Source organism: Bubalus bubalis, chromosome 6, assembly GCF_019923935.1.
Source record: "Bubalus bubalis isolate 160015118507 breed Murrah chromosome 6, NDDB_SH_1, whole genome shotgun sequence".
In the NCBI taxonomy this organism is placed as follows: domain Eukaryota; kingdom Metazoa; phylum Chordata; class Mammalia; order Artiodactyla; family Bovidae; genus Bubalus; species Bubalus bubalis.
This window is the reverse complement of record NC_059162.1, coordinates 99,373,230-99,399,162: the sequence shown is the minus strand read 5'-3', so window position 1 is coordinate 99,399,162 and position 25,933 is coordinate 99,373,230. Positions and strand designations below refer to the sequence as shown.

The 25,933-nt window shown below is 49.5% G+C and overlaps 1 protein-coding gene across 5 annotated transcripts; it reads left to right on the top strand.

Moving 5' to 3' along the window:
- The first annotated feature begins 414 nt into the window (after positions 1-414).
- LOC102415329 (vitamin D3 hydroxylase-associated protein) lies at positions 415-24,577 on the top strand. Of its 5 annotated transcripts, XM_044945056.1 has the most exons (15): positions 436-730; positions 8,118-8,231; positions 8,451-8,600; positions 8,915-9,048; positions 9,648-9,854; positions 11,473-11,513; positions 11,944-12,068; positions 13,182-13,307; positions 13,943-14,040; positions 14,360-14,459; positions 14,889-14,932; positions 15,629-15,668; positions 16,078-16,186; positions 21,347-21,492; positions 23,086-23,438. In XM_044945056.1, exons 1-15 carry the CDS (start codon positions 536-538, stop codon positions 23,212-23,214), a joined length of 1,758 nt encoding a protein of 585 aa, XP_044800991.1. In that variant the 5' UTR covers positions 436-535; the 3' UTR covers positions 23,215-23,438. The 5 variants fall into 5 exon arrangements, with proteins under 5 accessions (XP_044800992.1, XP_044800990.1, XP_044800989.1 ...); XM_044945054.1 differs by lacking the exon at positions 21,347-21,492 and having other exon boundaries at positions 420-730; positions 23,086-24,577; XM_044945053.1 differs by lacking the exon at positions 14,889-14,932 and having other exon boundaries at positions 421-730; positions 23,086-24,577.
- Positions 24,578-25,933: the final 1,356 nt, after the last annotated feature.

Genomic DNA, 25,933 nt, shown 5'->3' with positions numbered 1-25,933 from the left:
CTGCATCCCCAGGTGTCCTTTCCTTTCTTCTCTGCCTGGGCCTCAGACACCCCCAGAGTGAGCTGCTAATTCTGGGCAGGTGGGCTGTTCAGTCCACCTCCCTGTGGCCTGAGAGTCGTGTTAAGGGGGTTGGTGATTATCCTGCAAACCACAGGAAACCATAGGAGCAACCCACTGAGAACTGGAGAGGGTCAGGTTGGGGTGCTGGTGGGGTGTCTGAGGGGAGGGTGGGGTGAGGGAGGAGAATGTGAAGAAAGTGGGATCAGAGCCTAGTCACCTGCCCACCTGGTGTCCTGGCCTCCTCTTCAGGCTAGTTTCTGCCACAGCCCATTCATCTGCCTGGCCCGAGGAACGGAGGACTTTATTTGCATAAGGATAGGTCCAGATGGCTGTAAGAGCTAGTTGGGATGAGGTTAGGTTCTGCCAACACCTGGGGCTCCTGCCCCTTTGGGAAACAGGCGTGGGAGGGTGAAGCTGATAAATAAAAAGGCAGCCTTCCTGAGGAAGCAGCTGGTGCATCTGCACGGGTCCCACAATGCCTGGGGTGATCTGGCTATCTCACTCACTGGTGGTGTTACTCCCGGTGGCCCTGCTAGGGGCTGTCTTGCTGGGGGCCACCATGCTCTTCTGGTGGCAGGCTCCAGCACGGAGCAAGATCCCCAGGGCGCAGAAGCGTAGGGAGGAGGCTCTGAGGCGGATGGCAGCCCTGGCAGAACGTCTCCGGCAGCAGGTGAGTGGACATTGACCCTCAATCCCAATAGTGGGTCCCACCTCAGGACAGAGCTCCTCCCATGACCTCATCTCCTTCAGAAGACAGGGAGCAGCAACCCCCCACCCTCCGCCAGCTCCCTAAGCTGGCTTCTTTGCCCCCATCAGTTCCTCCTTCATCTGTGTCCTTTGAGCCCCTTGAGGTCAGGGGCAGTGTGTTTTCTCTTTCTTCCAGTGCCTGTCACAGGGCTCGGCTGCATGGTGGGTATTTACCTGGGCTATTTGTTGAACTAAAACTGATGGAGGCAACTGGAGGTAGGAGGCCAGGCTTCTTTCAGCCCCTGAGCACCCTTAGACCCCATTGGGACAGGACCCTGGTCTTCAAATTCTGCCTCTCATCCCCTTTATCCCCCACATAGGGGTTCTGCAAATTTTTGCTGAGCACACGACAGACGCAAAACACTGGGGATCACTGAAGGTGGGGTCTTCACAGGAAGCTTTGTTCCTTTCCTTTAATTGTTAAGAGCACAGGCTCTGAAGTGAATCTGAGTTTACTTATTTTTTTGTCCTTTAAACTTCTGATTTTATATTGGGGTATAGCTATGGTAGTTTCAGGTGGACTTCAGAGTGACTCAGCCATGTATATGCATGTCTCCGTGTGTCCATTCTCCGCTAAACTCCCCTTCCATACAGGCCACCGTATAACATTGAGCTGAGTTTCCCGTGCTATACAGTAGATCCTAGTTGGTTATCCATTTAAAATATAGCAGTGTGTGCGTGTCGATCCCAAATTCCCTAACTATCCTTTCCCTGCATCCTTCCCCCTGGCAACCTTAAGTTTGTTTTCTAAATCTGTGAATCTGCCAGGAAGCTATGTTTCTCACCCAGGGGCTTGGACAGTTTGACTGCCAATGGTGCAAGACAATGAGGCGCTCACTGTGGCTGGCAGTTGAGATGTGGGTATGTCTGTCGAGAGCGGAGCCTGTCGAGAGCGGCAGAGATCGGGGAGGGAGAGGCATGGAGACAACTCTACACCGTGACTGTGGTTTGTTGGGTAGCCTGCACGATGTGACCATCCTTTTCCTGGGCCTTGGATTCCCCATCTGCCCAAGGAGAGGTGGGCTCGTGGTATCCTGGGTGACTGTGGTGGACTCCCTCTGGGAGTGGGGGTTGGGGTAGTGCCTGAGGTGCTATCCCCATGCTCCAGAGTTCCTGAGTGTCCTTTGCCATCTCCCCGGATGGTGATTGATGGCCCCGGTGGACAGTTCCTCTGCCCTAGCTGCTGCAGTTTCTGAGACTGTGTATTAATATTAATTGGGGCTAATTAGTTGGATAAATCAATCTGCCTCCAGAGATCAGCTGCCCCTCCCTCGTTGATTAGGAGGAAATCTGGGCTAATGGGGTTGCTGCAGCGATGCCGCGTGATGGAGAGGATTCCTGTGTGTGTGGGGAGGCCCCATCTGTGCAAAGTGGCAGGTTTAGGTTCCTTCACTGCAAACACCAGGGTCTGCTTGTGTGTCCTTCCTGTGTGCTGGCTGGGTGTGCATCTGGCTGTGAGCTGTTTGTGTTTGGTTATTTGCCTTGATGTGGGCCTGGTTGAGTGTACATGTGTTATTCATTGGGGTATATTCATCTGGATATGTGTGGCTGGTTTGGGTCTGTATGTCTGGTTGAGTATGTATCCATGTGATTGTGTCTGGTGTTTGAGGTTGTCTGGTTTTGGGTGTGTCTTGGACTTCCCTGGTGGCTCAGACAGTAAAGAGTCTGCCTACAATGCGGGAGACCCAGGTTCGATTCCTGGGTCAGGAAGATCCTCTGGAGAAGGAAATGGCAACCCACTCCAGTATTCTTGCCTGGAAAATCCCATGGATGGAGGAGCTTGGTAGGCTACAGTCCATGGAGTCGCAAAGAGTCGGACATGACTGAGTGAATTCACTGTCACTGGGCATCTGGTTGGTGTACGTGTGGATATTTGGGATAGGTAGTTATTAGGCTGGGTACCTGGAAAGGGGTGTCTGGGTGGCTGGAAGACTGTAAAGGGTTTGGAGTGAGATCACCCATGGTGCCTCCAACCAAAGTCTCTTGGCTCTCAGCACCTTATTCTCTTCCCAACAAAGTTATACAGGTCTGTCCTGGACACCTTTCCAATCAGATCACTCCTCTGCCAGGGTTACCCTCAAGGTCAGGTGACCAGCTTTCTGATCCAGGCAGATGGGAGGCTGAAACATAGGTCAAACCCTCAAGGGTTCAAACAAATCCAATTCAGTTCCATTTAGGAACATTTTACAAAGGATTCTCCTGGGTCTTTCCTCTGCTGGACCCTGAGGACAGATTCATTATTCAGATAATCTGACATTTGACATCTGACCCAAGCTTGCCTTAAAGAGGCTCCTAGTCTGGGTGGGGTGTGATGGAAGCAGGGCTGCGAGAACCATGAAGGGAGGCAGGCAGTTCAGCTGAGAGTGGCAAAGGTCACTTCATTTCACTTCAGTCGCTCAGTCGTGTCCGACTCTTTGCGACCCCATGAATCACAGCACGCTAGGCCTCCCTGTCCATCACCAACTCCTGGAGTTCACTCAGACTCACGTCCATCGAGTCAGTGATGCCATCCAGTCATCTCATCCTCTGTTGTCCCCTTCTCCTCCTACCCCCAATCCCTCCCAGCATCAGAGTCTTTTCCAATAAGTCAACTCTTCGCATGAGGTGGCCAAAGTACTGGAGTTTCAGCTTTAGCATCATTCCTTCCAAAGAACACCCAGGGCTGATCTCCTTTAGAATGGACTGGTTGGATCTCCTTGCAATCCAAGGGACTCTCAAGAGTCTTCTTGAACACCACAGTTCAAAAGCATCAATTCTTCAGCGCTCAGCCTTCTTCACAGTCCAACTCTCACATCCATACATGACCACAGGAAAAACCATAGCCTTGACTAGACGGACCTTTGTTGGCAAAGTAATTGCTTTTGAACATGCTATCTAGGTTGGTCATAACTTCCCTTCCAAGGAGTAAGCATCTTTTAATTTCATGGCTGCAGTCACCATCTGCAGTGATTTTGGAGCCCAGAAAAATAAAGTCTGATACTGTTTCCACCGTTTCCCCATCTATTTCCCATGAAGTGATGGGACCGGATGCCATGATCTTCGTTTTCTGAATGTTGAGCTTTAAGCCAACTTTTTCACTCTCCACTTTCACTTTCATCAAGAGGCTTTTTAGTTCCTCTTCACTTTCTGCCATAAGGGTGGTGTCATCTGCATATCTGAGGTTATTGATATTTCTCCCGGCAATCTTGATTCCAGCTTGTGCTTCTTCCAGTCTAGCGTTTCTCATGATGTATTCTGCATAGAAGTTAAATAAGCAGGGTGACAATATACAGCCTTGATGTACTCCTTTTCCTATTTGGAACCAGTCTGTTGTTCCATGTCCAGTTCTAACTGTTGCTTCCTGACGTGCATACTGATTTCTCAAGAGGCAGGTCAGGTGGTCTGGTATTCCCATCTCTTTCAGAATTTTCCACAGTTTATTGTGATCCACACAGTCAAAGGCTTTGGCATAGTCAACAAAGCAGAAAGAGATGTTTTTCTGGAACTCTCTTGCTTTTTCAATGATCCAGCAGATGGTGGCAAAGGTCAGATGCCCTCAAAGCTGTGGGACTCGGCAGGAGAGGTGATCTGCTACTTGGAGATGGTTGTGTGGGGAAGGTTTCACAGGGAAGTGGTTTTGGAACTAAGCCTTGAAGGATATGTAGGAGCTTTTTCAAAAGGAGGAGGGAACAAGAAAGGCAGTACCAGAGAGAGAAAAGCCTGAGGTAAGGCACTGTTTCTATCAAGTGGTGGGGAGGCGGGGAGTGTCCCCAACCCCTGGAACCTCATTGCAGGAGGTGAGTGGCAGCTGAGTGAGCGAAGCCTCATCTGTATTTACAGCTTCTGCCCATTGCTTGCAACACCCAAACCCATGGGAAAATTGTCTTCCATGAAACGAGTCCCTGGTGCCAAAAAGTCTGGGGACTGCTGCTATAGAACACTTAGAAAATAATATTTGTAGGATCTACTGATTGACGGCTGTTGGCTAGGAGGCTCTGGTCACTTCAGGTGGAAACTACCACCCTGAAGGTTGAGGGATTTTTTGATATTAAACATATGTAATGACCACTTTGGAAAGATTAATAACCAATTTACTAAAAACTTTGAAGTATATTTTCTTTGATTTTCAAACCGCACATGGGGGCAGCACTAGCGGAGTGTGCAGAAGGCCAGCTGTCCTGGGAGCTGTGGGGCTTGGCTGGAGGGGTGATTTGTTCTAAACTGTATACTAAAATGGCCTAAAACTGATATAAGTTGAAGTTCAATTCTTTCGTCAAATTATTGTAATAATTTCCAAATAATTTGTTGATCTTTTGAAAATTTGTGGGGCTTTTCTGATGTGATGATCATCTTTTGAAGATGTCCCTATCTTTCAAGCTTTATTAAAAGCTTTATTAAGCTCTCTCAATAAGCTGGGTCATTAGGTGACCTGCAGTCTCATTAAGTAGAAACTTTCAACACTAATGTATCATTTCTTAGGCTGAGTTTTGTTCAGCTTCTGCTGAACCAGTAGCAGTGACACTCAGAATTCCTGGCTCTTCTGATACCTTCTGAGATTTTATATAGTCTTCAGGGATCTCTGTTTTCAACAATAAACATTGTTATTAGAATCTCATATAAATTTCATTGACCCTAATCTTACAAGCCTTGGGAGAAGTTGTGTAACACGTGGGTTAAGAGTGTGGTAGTTAAGACAGTGCTGGACTGACTGTGTTCGAATCCTGACTCTAACACTTACATTTTAAATAATTCCTCTGTGCCTTAACCTACTCACCTCTATGATGGAATGATCATTATAATTATAGTCCACAAGTTAATAATTTTGACAGTGGTGCCTGGGTACACAGCAAGCATTTTCTAAATGATATTCTCATTTCAGCAATAATGTTGTCCTTGCTGAGTGGGTTACTAGTGAGTTTCAGTGAATTTGTTCTAGTAGATTTGTTCCATTCATCAGGGTTGGTAAAAAGCTTTCTTGGACCCTTGAAAGCCTCGCACCCCATGTCACTGGAGTGCTGGCATAGGGGCAGTCCCAGCAGAGGCCTGCAGGACCACCATTTTCACCACCCTGGCCTTCTCCCCCCACCGCTCCCCAGTTCCTGGCACGCTGTCATTTTCACCAGTGGCCACATAAGGACAACTGCCAGGGAGCAATGGCTTCAGGGGTCTATATGGATGATGGGCACTTGTTCACATGGTGCCACCAGGGGAGCCCTCAGAATAAAGTTGCAACAACATTCTCTTTCTACAAGGGTCACCATAAACATCTAATGTGTTCACATATAGATACACCAATATTCTCAGTTACCCAGTACTTACTGCACTAGGAACATGTTGTGGGTTTTATGTAAGTAGTTATGGCTCAGGCGGTAAAGAACTAGCCTGCAATGCAGGAAACACAGTTTCGATTCCTGGGTCAGGAAGATCTCCTGGACAAAGAAACGACTACCCACACAGTATTCTTGAGCTTTCCCAATAGCTCAGCAGATAAACAAACTGCCTGCCAGAGGGGGAGACGCAAGAGATTCAAGTTCCACCCCTGGGTGGGGAAAACCCCTGAAGGAGGAAATGGCAACTCACTCCAGTGTTCTTGCCTGGAAAATTCCATGAATGGAGGAGCCTGGTGGGCCGCAATCAAAGGGTCACAGAGTCAGACGTGACCGAGGACTGAGTACAGCTGCAAGTATCACCCTGGCCGTGTGAAGAGGCTGGGTTGGTAGGGAAGCCTAGAGGCAGGGAGGCCAGTGAGCAGGCTGTCAGAAGACTGAGAGAGAGAGAAGGTCCTAGGCAGGAAGGAGTCTGAGAAGTCAGAAGTGGGAGATTTGAAGGAGGCAGAGCCACCTGTCAGCACTGAGTGTGGATAAGAGAATGGGGGCTGGGACTGCACTGCCCAGTGAACCCAGATCCGTGGGTAAACAGCTCTCTGTGCCTCAGCATCTTCTTCTGCTGTAAAATGAGAAACTCACACGGCTTACCTCCTAGAGGTGTTGCAAGGAGTAATGTAAATTATTATATGTAAAATTCTTGGAAGGTGGCCCGGCATATATTTAAGTGTTGTAACACATTTTATGTGTGATTGTGTTGGTATTTATCTAGCCATGATCAGAACTTGGGTGAGGGGATCTGAGATTCACTGTGTTGATGGCACCAGTGTCATCGGTTGGGAATCTCATGAAGAGGAACAGGTTTGACAGAAAAATGATAAGTCCTGGATGTCTGTGGGTCCATGGCTGGGTAAATGGGCTTGAGGCCTGATGGGAAGTAGGTCTGGACTGGAGAAATGGGGGAGAACTGGCCATTGAGTTCACCAGAGAAGGTAGACAGGTAGGGAGAGAGGTGGCCAACATTTACTGGAGGAAGAGGGTCAGAGGAGATGGAGCAGGAGTTGCTGGAAGGGAGAGGGAAGTCAGGGGAGTAGAGGGCATGGAGCACTTCCAGAAGGAAAGTTTCTTAACAGTCAGATGCTACAGAGGAGAATAAGATGAGGACTGGAAGAATCCAAGAAGCCTTGAAGCCCCAACCTCCCAGGAAAATCCCTCTGTCTCCCTATGTCCCCTCCAGGACTGAGAAAGGCCCTCCCAGCCCACATTCCAACTTGAAGGCGTCGAGGGCTCAGCTGGGACCATGGAGGACAAAGAGAGGCAACTTCATCTTCTTGAATGCCCACTGTGTGCTGGGTCCTTGATTAGGAGGCCTCAGGGTGATTCAGGCTTCTGGGCTCAGGGCAGCTGGGGGCTTATCTATGCTCCGCTGCATGGCTGACTCATGACTATATTCTGATACTTTCCTCTCTGAGGAGACCTAGGCCACGGGAGGGGGAGGGGTTCACCTGCGTTACCCCACTGACCAGGGCTGTGGTCAAGGCTGGCTCCCAGCTCTCCTGCCACCCTGACCTTTCCGCAAAGTCAGATCAGCAGATGTGGGAGGACTGGAGAAGGAAAGGTGGGATGCTGGGGGCGGGGGGGTGACTCCTGAAGGGAAACCTCACAGAACTGAGCCTCACTTTTCATAAGCCCTGCATCCGGAAATGTGCATGTAGAGTCCCTCACACTCCACGGGGGGCCCTGTTGGATAGCTGCACGAGGAGGGGGCCAGCCTTCTCTGCGCTGGGCCCTGGGGTTGGACTCTGGGGAGGCCAACACAGAGGAGGACACTTGTGCCCCTGGAGGGCTCTTATGCCAACCTGGAGACTGATTGGGAGATGTCTTTAAAGCTAAGGATGGGCCCAGGAACATGTGATGGGTACTCTGTGCCCACTTGGGCATGATGTTGATGGTGGGGGGAACCCTGAGTGGAGCAGTGTGATATCTGCCTGCCCCCCATCTCTGCAGGAGCCAGAGCTAGACCCCAAGCCCATTCTGGAGCTGCCGCTGGAGAAGCTGGTTCAGAAGCTGCTTGCTGACGAGCTGAGTTTGGAGAGTGTCCTCTGCAGTTACCTAGAGGAGGTGCGGTCCTGGTCAAAGCCCAATCTTGGGGCTCTGGGTGGAATAGTTGGGGGACAGATGTGACCCTGTGGCACTGCAGCCAGCTTGGGAGGGAGCTTGTGCCACAGGCATCTGTCACTTCTGCTCTGAGTCAGGATGGGCAGAGGGGCTGGGGTGATTCAGTGTCCTGTGCCTGGTCACGCCCTGAGCCCCTCTCTGGGTTCCCTCAATGATGCTCAGGCAATGAAGGTACACCAGGAGGTGAATTGCCTGACGGATTTCCTAGATGAATGTGAGGAACAATTGCAGGCATTGAAGAAACTCAAGAAGAGTGAGCGAGGACTCCTCTATGGGGTCCCCATCAGCCTCAAGGACGTCTATGACTGCATGGTGAGCCCTGGGGATACACGTGCATGTGTACATGTGAGCACCTGAGTGTGTGACATTGGGCAAGTTACTTGCCCAATCTAGGCCCCATGGTTCGAAAGTGGCCAGCTGGAAACCAAACCAGCAGTCAGGCTCCCAAACTCAATCTCTTCACCATTGATCTCTCCTGTCACTCATGAATCCTAAGGGTGTAGCACCTGCAACTCAGCAGGAGAGAGAATGCTTGGGAGCGGAGTGGAGCGCCGGAGAGAATCTGTGCGATGGCTGGTTCCACTCTGACCCCCAGGGGCTGGAGCTTTTGTGTCACTTCCCTGCAGGGCCATGACTCCACGTGTGGCCTGGCCCAGTTCCTGGAGAAGCCGGCAGCCAAGGACGGAGTCATCGTGAAAGTGTTAAAGGCTCAGGGAGCTATTCCCTTTGTTAAGACCAACATCTCCCAGACGCTGCTGAGGTCTCTGCAACAGGCAGGCCAACCTGGGCTGGGGCAGGGGCCGGGGCCGGGACTGGGGCTGGGTCCAAGGCTGGGCCCAGGATGAAGCTGCCGCTGAAGGGCTGAGGGTGAGGTGGGGGCTGGTCATGTAGACCTTGGGACGGAGGCTCTTGGGCAAGTCTCTTCTGCCCTCTGAGCCTCAGTGTCCTTATCTGACAACATGTGTGTGGACTCCATGGTCTTTAAGGGCGCTCAGGCCCAGATGTACTGAAAAGTTACACCTCTGTTTCTACTCCAGCTCTTTAATTGTTCTCATTCCCTATTCTCCTCCCACCCCACTCAGTCGGTAATGTATCCATTTCTATCTGTTCTTGTAACCTGTTTCCCACTATCCAGCAGAACTGCTGGCTCCTTGATCCTCCTTTTAGGAGTCCTGGTTGGTCTCCCCTGCAGCAGCAGCCTCTCACCTCAACTGAAGGGACACTAGGAGGTTCCTGGCCTGCGGCAGGAGCTCACTGGTCCTGGGGCTGACTCCGAGGGAGGTTGGCCTCTCTATGGGCAGAGCAGTCTTCTCCAGTTATACCTTCTCCTCCCAGCCCCATTTCTTCTGCTTCCCTCAGCTTTGATTGCAGCAACCCCATCTATGGACAGACTCTGAACCCTGAGAACTTAAAGAAGACATCTGGGGGCTCCTCAGGGGGTGAAGGAGCTCTCCTGGCAAAAGGGGGTTCCATCCTGGGCATGGGTACTGACACCGGAGGCAGTATCCGTATTCCAGCCAGCTTTTGTGGTGCCTGTGGATTCCGGGTCACAGGATACCGCCTCAGGTACTTGGTGGTGGGGGGCCTGGGTAGGCTCAGCCCAGCCTGGAGAAACTAGGGGTCTTGTCCATATAATGATTCTCATTAGCTCAGTAGTAGGGGAAATGGATGAGGTAGGAGGGCTTCCAGTAACTCCTGCCTCAGCCCCGCAGCTAAACACACCGTGTTTGGTACAGGAGGGAGTGGGATAGACTGTCCACTCATTCATTATTTCACTAATTCATTCATCCATCCATCTGTTCATCTACCCCCCCTTTTCCTTCCTCATACATCAATCCATCCATTTATTCATCTATATCGATTTCTCATCCATTCATGCATCCATGCAGTTGCCATCCCAGTTTCTATCCATCAAACAATTTCACCATTCATCTGCCATTTAATTTATTTGACAAATATTTATTGAGTGTTTACTCTGTGCCAGACACTGAACTAGGTACTTGGGATGCATCAGTGAACAAAATGGACAATATCCAAGCCTTTGAAGAACTTACCTCCTGCCTTCCATTCATTTATTCGTTCAGTCAGACATTTATCTCTCCATCCACCTACTCAACTCGCTATCCACCAATCCACGTTTGCCTCCATTCATCCATCCACCCACCAATCCATCCATATTTCCATTAATTTTTCCATCTGTTTTGCACTCATTCATACATCTATCCACCCATCCACCCATATTTCAACCCCACTCTGACTACCTACACTGTGTGGCCCTATACAGGGACACAGAACACTCTCAGATCCAGCCCCAAGCCCTGTTGTACTCTTTAACATCCAACTGGCTTATACCTGGTGCAAAGAGCTGACTCATTTGAAACGACCCTGATGCTGGGCAAGATTGAAGGCAGGAAGAGAAGGGGATGACAGAGGATGAGATGGTTGGATGGCATCACCGACTCAATGGACATGAGTTTGGGTAAACTCCAGGAGTTGGTGATGGACAGGGAGGCCTGGCGTGCTGCGGTCCATGGGGTCGCAGAGTCGGACACGACTGAGCGACTGAACTGAACTGAATCCAGGCTTAAGAGAGGGTCAAAGAGAGGGATGAAGTTGAGATTTTCTCAATAGAATTTATTAAAGGCCAAGATTTTACACTTTTAGAAGCAGGTCAAGGCAGGGAAGGCTTCCTGGAGGAGGCAGCATTTGAGCTTGGTTTTGAAGGATGGACATGCAGAGTTGGAGAAGCATCTTCAGTTCAGTTCAGTTCAGTTCAGTCGCTCAGCTGTGTCCGACTCTTTGCGACCCCACGGACTGCAGCATGCCAGGCTTCCCTGTCCATCACCAACTCCTGGAGCTTGCTCAAACTCATGTCCATCAAGTAGCATCTTGAAGGCTGTAATTCTATAAGCAGCCTATTTTGCCTGGAGCAATGTGTGAGTATGTGTGGAAGGGCTAGAAAGGGAAGTTATGGAAAGAGTTGATAATTTAGAGCCTTGAAGGGCAGTAAAAGGGCTCATATTTATTCTGTAGACAGTAAAGAGCCCTGGGAGGGTTGAGGCAGCTCTTATTCTTGTGTGCTGGGCCCTGGGGGAATGCACTGGCTGGGTGTTCAAGCCTCTTTGGCACCTAAGTCCTTCCCTTCAGGTGCTGAGCTGGGCTCTGGGTGGGTGGGGTTTTGCAGCAACTCCGGAGTTGCCTCTGCTGTCAAGGGCAGGAAAGCAGGTAAGCTCTTGTCTGTGTTGGCCATATCCATTCAAAGGCAACCTGCTTGCCTTTCTCCCAAGGACATTTCACTGTATCTCAGACAGACCAGCCCCACCAGTGACCAAGGAGTATGGGGGAAGGTTCTGCTTGGCTTTCTAGTCTAGTGACTCTTGCCCCTTGGAGAGGTGCTTCCTGTTCTTTAGCTTTCACCTCACTTGCTGCTCTCCTAGTGTTCTGCCCCAGAAGAGAATCTCCCTTCAGGCTGGAAGTTTGTTTGAGCTAGTCTGCCAACTCCACTCATTCTCAACCCCTGACCCAAGACGGCCCCAGGGCCTCTTCACTTTGCCCTGATCATGGCCCTGGGTCCCACCCTCTGAGGCCAGGCAGTGTGGGTCCCCAAAGCAGAAAGGATGCAGCATGTCTGCCTCTTTTCACCCCCTCTGTACAGTGGTCACAGTGGCTGGCCCCTTGGCCTGGGACGTGGAGAGCCTGGCACTGTGCCTGCGAGCGCTGCTGAGTGAACACATGCACCGACTGGACCCCACCGTGCCCTTCCTGCCCTTCAGGGAGGAGGTGAGCTGGGTAGGGAGCAGGCCTGGAGGGCTCCCTCTCCTCTCCCTTCAGTCCTCAACAACCAGCCACTAGAACCATTCCCTGTGAAGCCCTCCTTTTCCAGCCCAAGTGCAGTGAGCGGGAGGCCCACATGCTCAGTCAGTTCATTCCCCAACCCGACCAGATGCCAGCTGCTTTGGCTTCTGTGCCACCTGGAGCCGTAGATGATATTACCCCAGAGAGGGACTCCATCATCATTTGCCCAACACACAGGGGCAGTAAACTCAGCAAGTGTGGTGTAGAGAGCCTGGTATCAAGGGAAGCTGGGCTGTTAGGCCTCTAGGTAACCCTGACCAAGTCACATCTCTTCTCTAGGCCTCAGCCTCCACATTGGTACAATGATGTTGAACCAGAATTTTGCTGCAGACCCTTCTAGCTCCGACTCTTCATTTTTGCATTAACTCACTCAGGAACATTTATTGGTACCTACTATGAGGTGGCTGTTTGTAGTTCATCCTAACACTCACTCTATAGAATGAGTGTCACTCCTCCCATGTACAAGTGAGGAAGCTGAAGGGAAATGAAATGACTTTCTGATGATCACATAGTGGCTTGGAACCCAGCCCTATCTGACTCCAGGATCTGCTGCGTAGGGAGAGTCTCTGTCTACTAATCAGCCAGTGTCTAGTCATCTGATTCCCTACACATATTGTAGTACAATCAGCCTGTGGTCACTGTCTGTTATCTATTATTCGCCTCTATTGGTCTCTTCATCCTCTTCCTCTCCTGACCCTTCTTTGGCTTTAAGATATTTGTGTCTATTCACGTACTTACTTGCCTGCCTGCCCACTCACCTCCATCCATTCATTTATCCGCCCACCCATTTATCTGTTTAACCCTTGCCCACTTACCCATTCACTATCTCATACACCCACCCATTCATTCGTGAATCTGTTTAACTATCCACTCCAGCTACCCAATCAGTCATGTCCCCATCCATTTCTTCCTCTTCTGGAGAGTTCTTCAGAGGACCTAAACCCTGGAGAGTATATAGCGAGGCTTCAAGGGGCCCTTGGAATGAGGCCACCTTGTCTTCTGGCCAATCTCCCCTAACCCAGCCCCTTTTTCCCCAAGGTGTACTCCAGTAACCGTCCCCTTCGAATTGGCTACTACGAATCAGATGGCTTCACCCAGCCATCACCTAGCATGGCCAGGGCTGTGAAGCTCACATCCAGGCTGCTGCGGGATGCAGGACACCAGGTAGGCTTACTTGGCCCTTGGGAGTGAGACCAGATCAGTGAGAATGCTGGGTTGGTCCATTCTCAGGGAGGAAGGTTGCATCTGAGTTTGTGCTAGTGAGATCACTGTGCTTCCCCTAGGCTTCCTGGAGACTGATGGAGTGGAGGTGGGGGCAGGGTGGGTCCCATCCTGTGAGGAAGGCATCCCCCTTCAGTAGCGGGAACTCTGAGACTCACTCCTATAATTCCTAGAGCTTGGGTTTCTGTTGTCTCCATCAAATGGCTGTAAGGAGCCTCTTGTCCTCAGAGTGCCCCTCTTCTTCCCCTACTTCCCATGCCCCAGTGGCTTGTCCCTGCCCCACCACCTCTTTGAGAATTGCTGAGCCAGTCTCTTCATCTCTATGAGCCTCAGGTTGCTACCGCACTGGGTGGCCGTGATGATTGAATGAGCTCCCAATAAAGCACTTGGCAAGGGGCTGGATCACAGTTAAGCAAGCAGCTCAAATTCTGCCTCATCTCTGTGTGGGGGTGAGGGAGTGGGCAGAGCACAAAGGCTTCCCAATGTGGTATTCTCTCTTTAAATCCTGAGGGATGCAGAGAGAACATGGGGCAGAGCAGGAGGAGCTCCAGGCCCTGACTCGGCCTCTCTGTCCCCAGGTCATCCCCTTCTCTGTCCCCCGAACAGAGTATGCCTTCTTTCACCTGTACCAAGGGAGTCTGTTTGCTGATGGAGGGGCCAGCATTCTGGAGAAACTGTATGTCTGCTGGGACTCAGATGTGGGGTGTGATGGAAATGGGGTTGAGGAAGGGGCTGGTGGCAGCCGAGCTGTAGGTGGGGAGCTGCAGGCCTGGGCTGCTTTGGTGCCTCTGGCTCGTTGTGTGACCGTAAGCAGCAAGTCACCCAACCAAGCCCTGCCTTCAGGACCCACATGTTCTGGGGTGGTGCTGCTGGGAACAGAGTATTTCTTTGGGTCAAACCTCTCTCTGTAGCTTATCTACAGAGGGGAAGCTGATGGCTGGGTGATGGCCAGCTGAAGGCCATAACTGACCAGCTGTGTGTCTGTGGTTCCTCAGTAAGGGGGACATTGTGGACCCCTCCATGAAGAGCATAGTCACCCCTCTCAGGTTGCCAAACTCACTCAAACGTTTCTTGGCCTGGATCTGGAAGTATTTCGTGAGTGTGGGTTCAGAGTGGGAGGGGCTGGAGGGGGGAGGGGCCCAGAGAGGACACGGGGCTCAGAAAGGGGAGGGGGCTCCCTTGGGGGTGAGGGGTGGGGTGGGGGTGGGGGTCAGGTCAGAGAGGAAGATGAGGCCCAGAGAATGTGGTGGTTCAGAGAAAGGCTCAATGGGAGAGGAACTGAAAGACGGGAGATGGGGGCCAAAAGAGCAATGCTGTCAGAGAGGGAGGGGGGCTTCAGAGAAGCTCAGAGAGATGGGGCTTCAGCGAGAGGGAAGGGAATTTAGAGAGGGGGATCAGGGTTTGGTGCTGTGGTCAGGGGCTTGGGGAGCAGGGCAGAGTTTCTCTTCCCAGACCCCTGTCCTGGGCAGGTGGCATTGCCCTATGGTTTCTGAAAGTGCCCTTCCCCTCTGTCCCCACCTCCAGGAGCCCCGGGTTAGCCAGAGTTTAGAAAGGTTGTGTGGAGTAGGGTAAGTGATCAAGCCTTCTCAGGTCCAATTCACAAGGGGTTTCCTTGGGAGCTGGGTGAGGGTCATGTGGCTGGGGGCCTTGTCCACTGTGAGCAGGGCTGTTCAAGGTTTTGGAATCTAATTAGGGCTTTAGAATCATGCCCAACATGGGGTTAAATTTAGACTTTTGGGTGGGACTGGGGTTTCATTTGGACTTGAACTCTGAGTACACACTAGAACTGAGTTAGATTGGGACAAAAGTTGGGCCTGAGTTGAAGTTAGCTTTGGGTCAGGGTTGGAGTTAAGATTGGAGTTGGCGTGGGGATATGATTGGGAGAGGAGTCTGGTTTGGGTTTGCTGTTGGACTTGGCCTGGTGGGCTTGGAATTAAGGGGCTGGTTAGAACTGGGGCTAGAGCAGCCTGAGGGTTGACTCAGGGCCTCACAGTTTAGGGGAAAGGACCTGGGGTTTCGAGGGAGCCTGTGGGTCCCTGTCACAGGTGTTGGGGCTTTGACCAGGGGATGGGTCCTCTTAGGAACATTGGACAGGTAATGGATATTGGGCAGGGGACAAGATACAGGGTGATTCCCAGTCCATCAGCTGATTTGCAGCCTGCATAGAGTCCAGAACTTGCCTCCTGGGTATCATGTCCCCGTTTGTATAAAAAGCAGTCCTCCCATGCTGACCTTTGGACTTCTCCTTCTTCCTCATTCCCCAGGACACCCAAGAAACTGTGGGAGCAGCACAAAGCAGTGGAGGTAATACATGCCTGGGGAGACCTTGAGGTACTGCCAGAACTGGGGCAGTAGTCCCCTGGGTGGCAACAGGAGTAGCCCAGTAGATGGTAGATCTCTGTCTTGGCCTTCAGGGGAGGCTCAGCTGCACCTGGGTGATGACCAGGAGGTTAATGTAGTCTGTCTCCTTGGGGGCCAGGATGATACATTGTCCCCAGATCACTGTAGCTTGCGACTGTCCTTCTCATCCCTCCTCCTTGGCCCCTGGGAAGACCCTGACTTCCCCCCGCCCCACCCCCATCTCAGTCTGCACCTCACAGCCTGGGAATTCTTCCTGGTGTTTGACCTGACTCAGCCTGGCGGCATCTGATTTTGTCCTGCAAACAGTGACCTCTGCCAGTCTCACCTTTCCCGCCTGCCACTATTCCTGCAGGAATATCAGCAAGAGTTCATAGCCAAGTGGAGGTCCCTAGACCTGGATGTGCTGCTGTCTCCGGCACTGGACCCCGCCTTCTATATTGGCTATCCTGCCAAGGCGCTAGGTGAGAGAACACCGGGTCCTTGGCAGGGAGTGGGGTGGGGGTGGGGGTGTGGTATCCAGGACTTCTGAGTCCTCCCACAGCTTCTGGCCTTTACCTTTGATGTTAGTTACTATTTAAAAATTTTTTCTTAAATGGAGATAAAATTCAGATAAAATAAATTCACCATTTAAAGCATACGACTCAGTGGTTTTTAGTATATTCAGAATGTCATGCAACCACCACCACTGTCTGGTTCCAGAACATTTTAATCATCCTGAAAAGAAACCCCGTACCTGTTACCAGTCCCTACCAATTTTCATTCCCTTTGTTTGTTTGTACGTTTGTTTTTGCTTTATTGTGAAGTTTCTGGGATCTTATCAGAGATCCCTGATCTCTGACCAGGGACCGCACCTGTGCCCCCTGCAGTGGAAGCGTGGAGTCCTAACCACTGGACCACCAGGGGATTTCCTTCATTCACTTGAAATTTTTTTTTTTTTTAATTTATTTCGCTGCACTGGATCTTAGTCGCATCATGCAGGACTTAGTTTCCTGACCGGGGATCAAACCTGGGCCTCTTGCCCTGGGAGCACAGAGTCTTAGCCACTGGATCACTAGGGAAGTCCCTCCATTCACATTGTAAATGAACTTTATTGAAGTATAATTTACATGAGATAAAATTCACCAGTTTTAAGTAACTTGGTGAATTTTAACATATGTATGTATACATGTATCAGTTCAGTCGCTCAGTCATGTCCATGGACTGCAGCACGCCAGGCTTCCCTGTCCATCAAACTCCCAGAGCTTGTTCAAATTCATGTCCATCAAGTTGGTAATGCCATCCAACAATCTCATCCTGTGTCTTCCCCCTTCTCCTCCACCACCTAATCACAATAGAGACTATTTCCATCATTAGCCAAATTTCCTCATGTTTTGTTGCGTTTCATGCCACCACTGGTCTGCTTTTCTGTCACTATAGTTTTGCCTCATCTAGGATTTCATATAAGTAAAATCAAAAGGTATGAGGCGCAGGGGTCTGACTTCTTTCTCTTAGCATATCCATTCACTCTTAACATGCTTTCTGCAGCCTCACTTCCAGAGGTGCCCTCAGCCCAGCAGCCCACCTGCAGATGCAAGCAGCCTCAACACAGGGCAGCCACCCATTGTACTGCAGGTGCAGGCCTCAGAGGCGGTGCCATGCCGAATGCAAGCCCCGTCAAGCCTGGGCTCCTCTCCTCTGGGTCCCTCTACAGCGGCTGCCCAAGGCATAACCCACACATGGCTCTGCTCTAGCGTCTTCTGTCCACCTCCCTGACACGCTGATGCTCACTCCCTGCACACAGGTGGCTGCTGGGAGGAGCTACCTTTTCAACTCAGGATTGCACTCCAGCCCTCTTGGAGCCCTGAGGACTGGAGGGCATGGCTGCATCCTCTGCCAGCCACTAGCTGTGTAGCTGTCTGCCTCCTTGGTTTCCCATTTGTACACGGGGACTAGTAATCCTCATCTCACAGAGGAGGGGAGGAGTCAAGGACTCAGCAGTGTAGAGAGGGCAGTGCAGTGTCTGGCACTGAGTAAGGCTTTGCAGTGTGGATTCTTTTTATTAAAAAAAAATTATTGGCATATAGTGATTTACAAAGTTGTCTTAGTTTCAGGTGTATAGCAAAGTTAATATATACGTATACCCTGTGAGCCACAACTGACTCAGTCAAATTTTTAAAAAATTAAAACAAAACAAAACAATGTAATGAGGCCAGGAGGGCTTCCCTGGGGGCACAGATGGTAAAGAATCTGCCTTCAATGCAAGAGACCCAGGTTTGACCCCTGGAGAAGAGTGGCAACCCACTCCAGTTCTCTTGCCTGGAGAAACCCATGGACAGAGGAGCCTAGCTGGCTACAGTCCATGGGGTCGCAAAGATACGGACACGACTGAACAACTAACACACATACATATATCCACTCTGTTTTTTTAATTTCTTTTCCCACATAGGCCATTACAGAGTACTGAGTAGAGTTCCCTGTGCTATGCAGCTGGTTCTTATTTGTTATATATTTTACATACAGTAGTGTGTATTGGTTAAGTCATGTCCGACTCTTTGCAACCCATGGACTGCAGCATGTCAGGCTTCCCTGTCCATCATCAACTCCTGGAGCTTGCTCAAACTCATGTCTATAGAGTCGGTGAAGCCATCCAACCTTCTTATCCTCTGTCATCCCCTTCTCCTCTTGCCTTCAATCTTTCCTAGCATCAGGGTCTTTTCCAGTGAGCCAGTTCTTCACATCAGGTGGCCAAATTATTGGAACTTCAGCTTCAGCATCAGTCCTTCCAATGAATATTCAGGCCTGATTTCCTTTTTATTGACTGGTTAGATCTCCAGGCAGTCCAAGGGACGCTCAAAAGTCTTTTCCAACACCACAGTTCAAAAGCACCAATTCTTTGGCACTCAGCTTTCTTCATAGTCCAATTCTCATATCCAGACATGAGTACTGGAAAAACCATAGCTTTGACTAGATGGACTCTTGTTGTCAAAGTAATGCCTCTGCTTTTTAATATGCTGTCTAAGTTTGTCATAGCTTTTCTTCTAAGGAGCAAGCGTCTTTTAATTCATGGCTGCAATCACCATCTGCAGTAATTTTGGAGCCCAAGAAAATAAAGTCTGTCACTGTTTCCATTGTTTCCCCATCTATTTCCCATGAAGTGATGGGAACAGATGCCATGATCTTAGTTTTATGAGTGTTGAGTTTTAAGGCAGCTTTTTCACTCTCCTCTTTCACATTCATCAAGAACCTTTTTAGTTCCTCTTCGCTGTCTGCCATAAAGGTGGTGTCATCTGCATATCTGGAGTTATTGATATTTCTCCCGTCAGTCTTAATTCCAGCTTGTGCTTCATCCAGCCCAGTATTTCACATGATGTACTCTGTATATAAGTTAAATAAGCAGGGTGACAATATACAGCCCTTTCCTAATTTGGGACAATATCTTTGTTCCATGACTGGTTCTAACTATTGCTTTTTGACCTGCATAGATTTCTCAGGAGGCAGGTAAGGTGGTCTGATATTCCTGTCTCTTTAAGAATTTTCCAGTTTGTTGTGATCCACACAGTCAAAGGCTTTGGTGTAGTCAATGAAGCAGAAGTAGAAGGTTTTTTGGAATTCTCTTGCTTTTTCTGTGATCCAACAGATAGTCGCAATTTAATCTCTGGCTTTTCTGCCTTTTCTAAATCCAGCATGAACATCTGGAGGTTCTCAGTTCACATATTGCTGAAGCCTGGCTTGGAGAATTTTGAGCATTACTTTGCTAGCATGTGAGATGAGTGTAATTGTGTGGTAGTTTGAGCATTCTTTGGCATTGCCTTTCTTTGGGATTGGGATAAAAACTGACCTTTTCCAGTCCTTGGCCACTGCTGAGTTTTCCAAATTTGCTGGCATATTGAGTGCAGCACTTTCACAGCATCATCTTTCAGGATTTGAAATAGCTCAGCTGGAATTCCATCACCTCCACTAGCTTTGTTCATAGTGATGCTTTCTAAGGCCTGCTTGACTTCACACTCCAAGGTGTCTGGCTCTAGGTGAGTGATCACACCATTGTGGTTATCTGGATCATTAAGATCTTTTTTGTACAGTTCTTCTGTGTATTCTTGCCACCTCTTCTTAATATCTTCTGCTTCTCTTAGGTCCATATCGCTTCTTTCCTTTATTGTGCCCATCTTTGCATGAAATGTTCCCTTGGTATCTCTAATTTTCTTGAAGAAATCTCTAGTCGTTCCCATTCTATTGTTTTCCTCTATTTCTTTGCATTGATCTCTGAGGAAGGCTTTCTTATCTCTCTTTGCTATTCTTTGGAACTCTGCATTCACATGGACATATCCTTTTCGCCTTTGCCTTTTGCTTTTCCTCTTTTCTCAGCTATTTGTAAGGCCTCCTCTGACAACCATTTTGCCTTTTTGCATTTCTTTTTCTTGGGGCTGGTTTGCTCACTGCCTCCTATACAATGTTACAAACCTCCATCCATAGTTCTTCAGGCACTTCTCAGATCTAATCCCGTGAATCTATTTGTCACTTCCACTGTATAAGTCAATCCAAATCTCCCAATTTATCCCTTCCCCACCCTTTTGATGACCATAAGTTTGTTTTCTATATTCATGACTCCATTTCTGTTTCACAAATAAGTTCTTTTGTATTATTTGTTTTAGAATCCACATATAAGCAATATCATATGGTATTTGTCCTTCTGTGTCTGACTTACTTCACTCAGTATGACAATCTCTAGGTCCATCCATGTAGCAAATGACATAATTTTGTTCTTTTTATGGCTGAGTAATATTCCATTGTATGTACGTATCACATCTTCCTTATCCATTCCTCCGTCAATAGACATTTAGACTTGTCCATATCTTGGCTACTCTAAATAGTGCTGCGATGAACACTGAGGTGCATACATCTTTTTGAATTATGGATTTCTCTGCATATGTGCCCAGGAGTGGGATTGCTGGATCATAGAATAGCTCTATTTTAACTTTTTAAGGAACCTCCATACTGTTCTCCATTGTGGTCACACCGATTTACATTCATACCAACAGTGTAGATAGGAGGATCCCCTTTTCTCCGTATCCTCTCCAGCATTTATTTTTTTGTAGAGTTTTTGATGATGGCCATTCTGACCTGTGTGTGGTGATACCTCATTGTAGTTTTGATTTGCCTTTCCCTAGTAATTAGTGATGTTGAGTATCTTTTCATGTGCTTTTTGGCCATCTGCACAGAGCAGATTCTGACTCTCTCCTTCCCTCCACTGTGGGGAGCAGTAGGCAGCTGTTAGACCGACTCCCTGCACTGAAACAGCTATTGCAAGCAGAAGGCTGCAGTTCCAAGAAAGATCCCAAGGGGGGACCCACCCACATTCTGTCCCTCATGTCTTAATTATTTGTTTGGCTGCCTCTGGTCTTGGTTGCAGCACTCGGAGCTCTCATGTGTCATGCGGGATCTTTCATCGCAGCACACAGACCCTCTGGTTGTGGTGCTTGGGCTCAGTTGCTCCGAGGGATGGGGGCTATTAGTTCTCTGACCAGGGATCGAACCCACATCCCCTGCCTTGCAAGGAGGATTCTTAACTACTGGGCCATTAGGGAAGTCCCCTGAGTCTTTTCTGAGCTGATCATTTTCCTGAGCTTACCTGGATCTTCCTATAGCAAGCAGTTTCTACTTGGGCCTTTACAACCTCCTGAACTTCCCTGCTGGCGTGGTGCCCGTCACCACCGTGACGCCACAGGACGAGAAGGAACTGGCCTTCTACAGAGGCTACTACAGAGATCGCTTCGACAAAAGTTTCCAGGAGGTCAGTTTCCCTCTCTGCCTCTCCTGCTGTTGGGGTGGGGTGGGGCTGGTCCCTCTTAGTGTTACTCTTTACCACCTCAGCTACAGTTTCACCCCATCACTGAAGACACACTATTTTGACCTCCAAGTCAGCCTCTGTCCTTGTGAGGGGAGAACCACTGTGCAAAAGCAGTGGTTTCCTTGACACTTCTGTAGGGAAGGTCGATCCCAGAGACAGGTGCGGTGAAGAAAGGTGAAGGCTAGGAGGTTATTGTGAAGATTACAAGGTGAAGGTACTGGTTAGCAGTACCTGGACACAGTTTTTTTCTCTAGGAAGACAGGATTTGGGCTTCCCTTGTGGCTCAGTTGGTAAAGAATCCGCCTGCAATGTGGGAGACCTGGGTTCAATCCCTGGATTGGGAAGATCCCCTGGAGAAGGGAAAGGCTACCCACTCCAGTATTCTGGCCTGGAGACTTCCATGGACTCTATATACAGTCCATGGGGTGGCAAAGAGTCTGACATGACTGAGCGACTTTCACTTTCACTTTTCATTCTACTTTCACTTTGTGGGGTTGTGTTAAAGGTTAAATCGAAAAAAGTGAAGCAATTAGCATAATGCCCTGTATGTAGGAACTGTTGAATAAATGCTAGTACTGATTCAAAGAGGACTTCACAAAAGAAATATTTCTATGGACCTATTGAATTCATGGTCTAAAATAACAGCCCTGACTTGGGGGAGAGAGGGGAAGAAAGAGAGGGAAAGAGAGAAACTGGCTCTGAAAAGTATGCATGTGTCTGAGTCAGACATTAAGTAACTTATTTTTCCTGGAAATTGATTTCAGTGCTAGAGTTACCCAGTGGAACTGCTGACCTGAATTCTGTGAAAATAACAATAACGATACTATCGAATGTGTCTTGAGCTCTTACTCTGTTCCAAGAGCTGTTTAAAAGTGCTGTATATATACTAAATCATTAAATCCCATAACTGTCCCATGAGGTTTTCCAAATGAGGAAATGAAAGAACAGATAGGTTAAGGGACTTGATCAAAGCCATATAGCCAGCTGAAGTGAAGGAGCCAGGACTCGAAGCCATGGGACCTGGCTCCAGAGACAAAGGCAAGTAAAGGCTTATATAGTATCATCTTGAAGCAATGAAAACATGTTTGAATACCTACAAGTATGTTTGATTTTCATGGCAGGGACTCAGGCTCAACTCCCATGTTCCTGGAGCTGTGTTTGGGGGTCAAGGCACCCCTTTCCTTGCAGAAGTACAATCAGGCCCCGGGTCAGGGATTTGGACATTCTCTTTTCCTTTGCTGAGAACACGGGGTGGATACTCAGTTTTATATTTCATCCTTAGAGTCAGCTGTCTACACAGGGAGCAAGTTTTCCATCCTAACCCTGGAGAATTGTAGCCAAAGCAGAACAGTTTTTCCAGGTTTTGCTGAGAGCTGAGGAAGCCTGGAACTCTGAGATCCAGGACATGTCTACTTTAATATAGACTGGGAGTGAGATATTTGGATTAATACACACCTCTGCGTGGTGAGGATGGCTGGGCAAGGGGCCTGGGAGCAGGAAGCAGGCTCTGAGTCCATAGGCCCTCTCTCCCTGCAGGCGGTGAGAGGATCTGTGGGGCTTTCAGTGGCTGTGCAGTGCATCGCTTTGCCATGGGAAGAGGAACTGTGTCTCCGGTTCATGAAGGAGGTGGAGACCTTGGTCAAGAACAAGATGGAACCCAAGTGACAAGACACTCCTTCTCCTGGAGGTCTTTCTACATCCTCATCCAAGTCTGCTCTCAATGTTCCTCCCTTCTCATGAATACCAGATCCGCCTTATTTCTCCTCCTCCTGGAAGCCCACCACAAGTTTTCTTTGTTGTCCCTCTGTGTGGCTGCTCAGTACACAGACTTCCCAGATTATCCCAGCATGGGGAGCAGGGTGACGTGTTCAATAAACATTTTGACTGGCTGGCTTAGGGATCTCTGGTCTAGATGGGGAGGTAGGGCTGTAGACTTCCCGTGGCCTTCAACTTCCAGCTGCTCTCCTCCAGTTCAGTGTCTGAGATGCTATCCCAGACTGCAGCAGAGGGGAGACGGCCCCAAACTGAGAGCTTGGAGAGCTGGTCCAAATCCTGGCTCTGCCACTGGTTTGGTGTATGATGCTAGGCAAGTTATTTCCCCTCTCTGGACCTCAGTCTTATCATCTACACATTGAGGGGGTTAGATTTGATGTAGTCTGTCCTACCTGCCAGTACTCGACTATTATGGGAGAAGCGATTCCTAGGCACTTTTCTGATCAAGAACTTGCCATGGCTCCCACTTTCTAGAGAAAGTTCCATAGAGCAAGGCCATGGGAGTGAAACCAAGTCAGAACAGAGCCTGTGTTGGGAGTTAATCCCCCACTCACCGTCCAGTGCTTTGCCCACGAGCTGCTAAATTTTTTGACTGGACACCCAGCACCTCCTGAGGACCTGTACAGCCTCTTCTGGTGTGGCTCCACCACAGCGTAACCTGCCTCCATTCTCTCAAACTGGAGCCTTCTTGCCAGCACAAGGTGTGCCTGTGCCTCTGTTCATACTGTTCTCTTCAACTAAACGCCATCACTGTCTTCGCTGCCCTTCAAGTCCTATGTCAAATGTTACTTCCTCCAGGAAGCCTTCTTTGAGCCCTCAATCTCCTCCATGATTTTCCGTCCACCTGAACTCTCTTGAGGTTCTCCCCCAACAAAACTTCCCTTTCCTGTATCCCATTCCTCTTTGTAGCCCTACTTCCAATCAACTAGGCAAACTTATGAACTCATTCCTCCTGTGTGCTTGATAGCCCAGACCTCCTGGAGATAATATCCCAGTGCAAATAAATGGAATTCATCCATCCATCCATTCATTCTACACTTGTTGAGTACCTCCTCAGGAACAAAAATGATGGAATTTTAGGCAGAAAAAGGCCCGAGTTGAACTAAGATGGAGACCCCAGGAATCATACCAAAAAGGCTGCCCTGATTCCACTTACAATAGAAACAACCATCTTGGGTGTCCAGGTGCAGACTGGACAGGGCTACTGCTGACCTCACCTTGGCCTCCACCTCTCTTCAGGCTCTAGCACAGAGTCTGAGTTCTCTGGAGGAGAAGGATCCTCATGGTACCTTCTCAGTCAGGGTTAGTATGGCTCCTTCTCTGTCCTTCCTCTCCCATAAGAGGGAGGTCTAAGAGGCTCAGGCCTTCCCAGATGGCTCAGCAGGTAAGGAACCTGCCTGCAAAGCAGGAGACTCGGTTTGATGCTTGGGTCAGGAAAATCCCCTGGAGAAGGAAATGGCAACCCACTCCAGTATTCTTGCCTGAAAGAAACCCATGGACAAAGGAGCCTGGTGGGCTGCAGCCCAAAGGGTCGCAAAGAGTTGGACACGACTGAGCAGCTGAGGATGCACGCATAGCAAGCACTCAAGTCTTTGGCTTCCCTGGTGGCTCAGCTGGTAAAGAACCCATCTGCCAATACTGGAGACGCAGGAGACACAGGTTCAATCCCTGGGTTGGCAAGATCCTTTGGAGAAGGAGATGGCAACCCACTCCAGTATTCTTGCCTGGGAAATCCCATGGACAGAGAAGCCTGGCTGGCTACAGTCCATGGGGTCATAAAAGAGTACCACACGATTGACCACCAACACACACACCTTGTCAAGAGGCTCAGAGAAGTGGAGGAGCAGAGAGGTTTTCTATCTCAAATACTTCCTGCTTCCCTTTCCCTACACCCCGCTGGCCGCACAAGTCTGGGCACCAGGGGGCAGCATTGAGCTTCACATAGTCCAGACATTACGTGGCCTTCTCCCTTGTCATCAGGTCTTTTCCAGTCTTAGCTCCATTGCCAAGAAAACTAGTGGGTGGAGATGTAGTGAGATAGGAGGACCAGGAATAAACCAGGTGCATTTGCAGATTTTAGGAGATGGGGGAAGAATCCTATTTTTGGCTAAAATTAGCTTGGGGAAAGGGAGTCGCAGATACCAGCTCAAGGATCATAGTTAAATGGGAACCCTCGCCCTGAGCCAGACTTCCCTACAGGCTGGACTGCTCTCCTTTCTCCTGAGCTGAAGTTTGGGGTCAACAACTGCCTTCCTCCCCAGCCCCAGCTCCAGCTCCAGCGCTGACTTCAACCTCTCACTTCTTGCCGGCACAGTCTTCAGCTGAAGCCACTCCCCCCGCCCCCACCCCCGGTCTGCCTGACCTTACTTAGCGCGTCACTGGCTTTCTCAGAGCCTTTCTTCCTAGGGGCTTCTTCGAGGTGCCAGAGACACCTCTGGCATCGCCTCCCCCTCCTCTTCCCACTCCTATTACTTCCCGTCGTGGGGAGCTTCATCTGGGTGCCCACAGGTCCAGGTTTTGGCTCTGCTTCCTCCAAGGCCTTGGGCAAGTCTCCCAGCTTCTTAAAGCCTCAGTTTCTTCTGTAAGATGGAAATAATAATCGCATCTGAAG

What these genes read in the sequence shown, in the direction of transcription:
- LOC102415329 (XM_044945053.1), top strand. Translation starts at nt 536, where the DNA reads ATGCCTGGGGTGATCTGGCTATCTCACTCACTGGTGGTGTTACTCCCG. An exon ending in TGCGGGATGCAGGACACCAG is followed by an intron (nt 13,308 to 13,942) that starts GTAGGCTTACTT and finishes CTCTGTCCCCAG; the next exon opens with GTCATCCCCTTCTCTGTCCC. An exon ending in CTATCCTGCCAAGGCGCTAG is followed by an intron (nt 16,187 to 21,346) that starts GTGAGAGAACAC and finishes ATCTTCCTATAG; the next exon opens with CAAGCAGTTTCTACTTGGGC.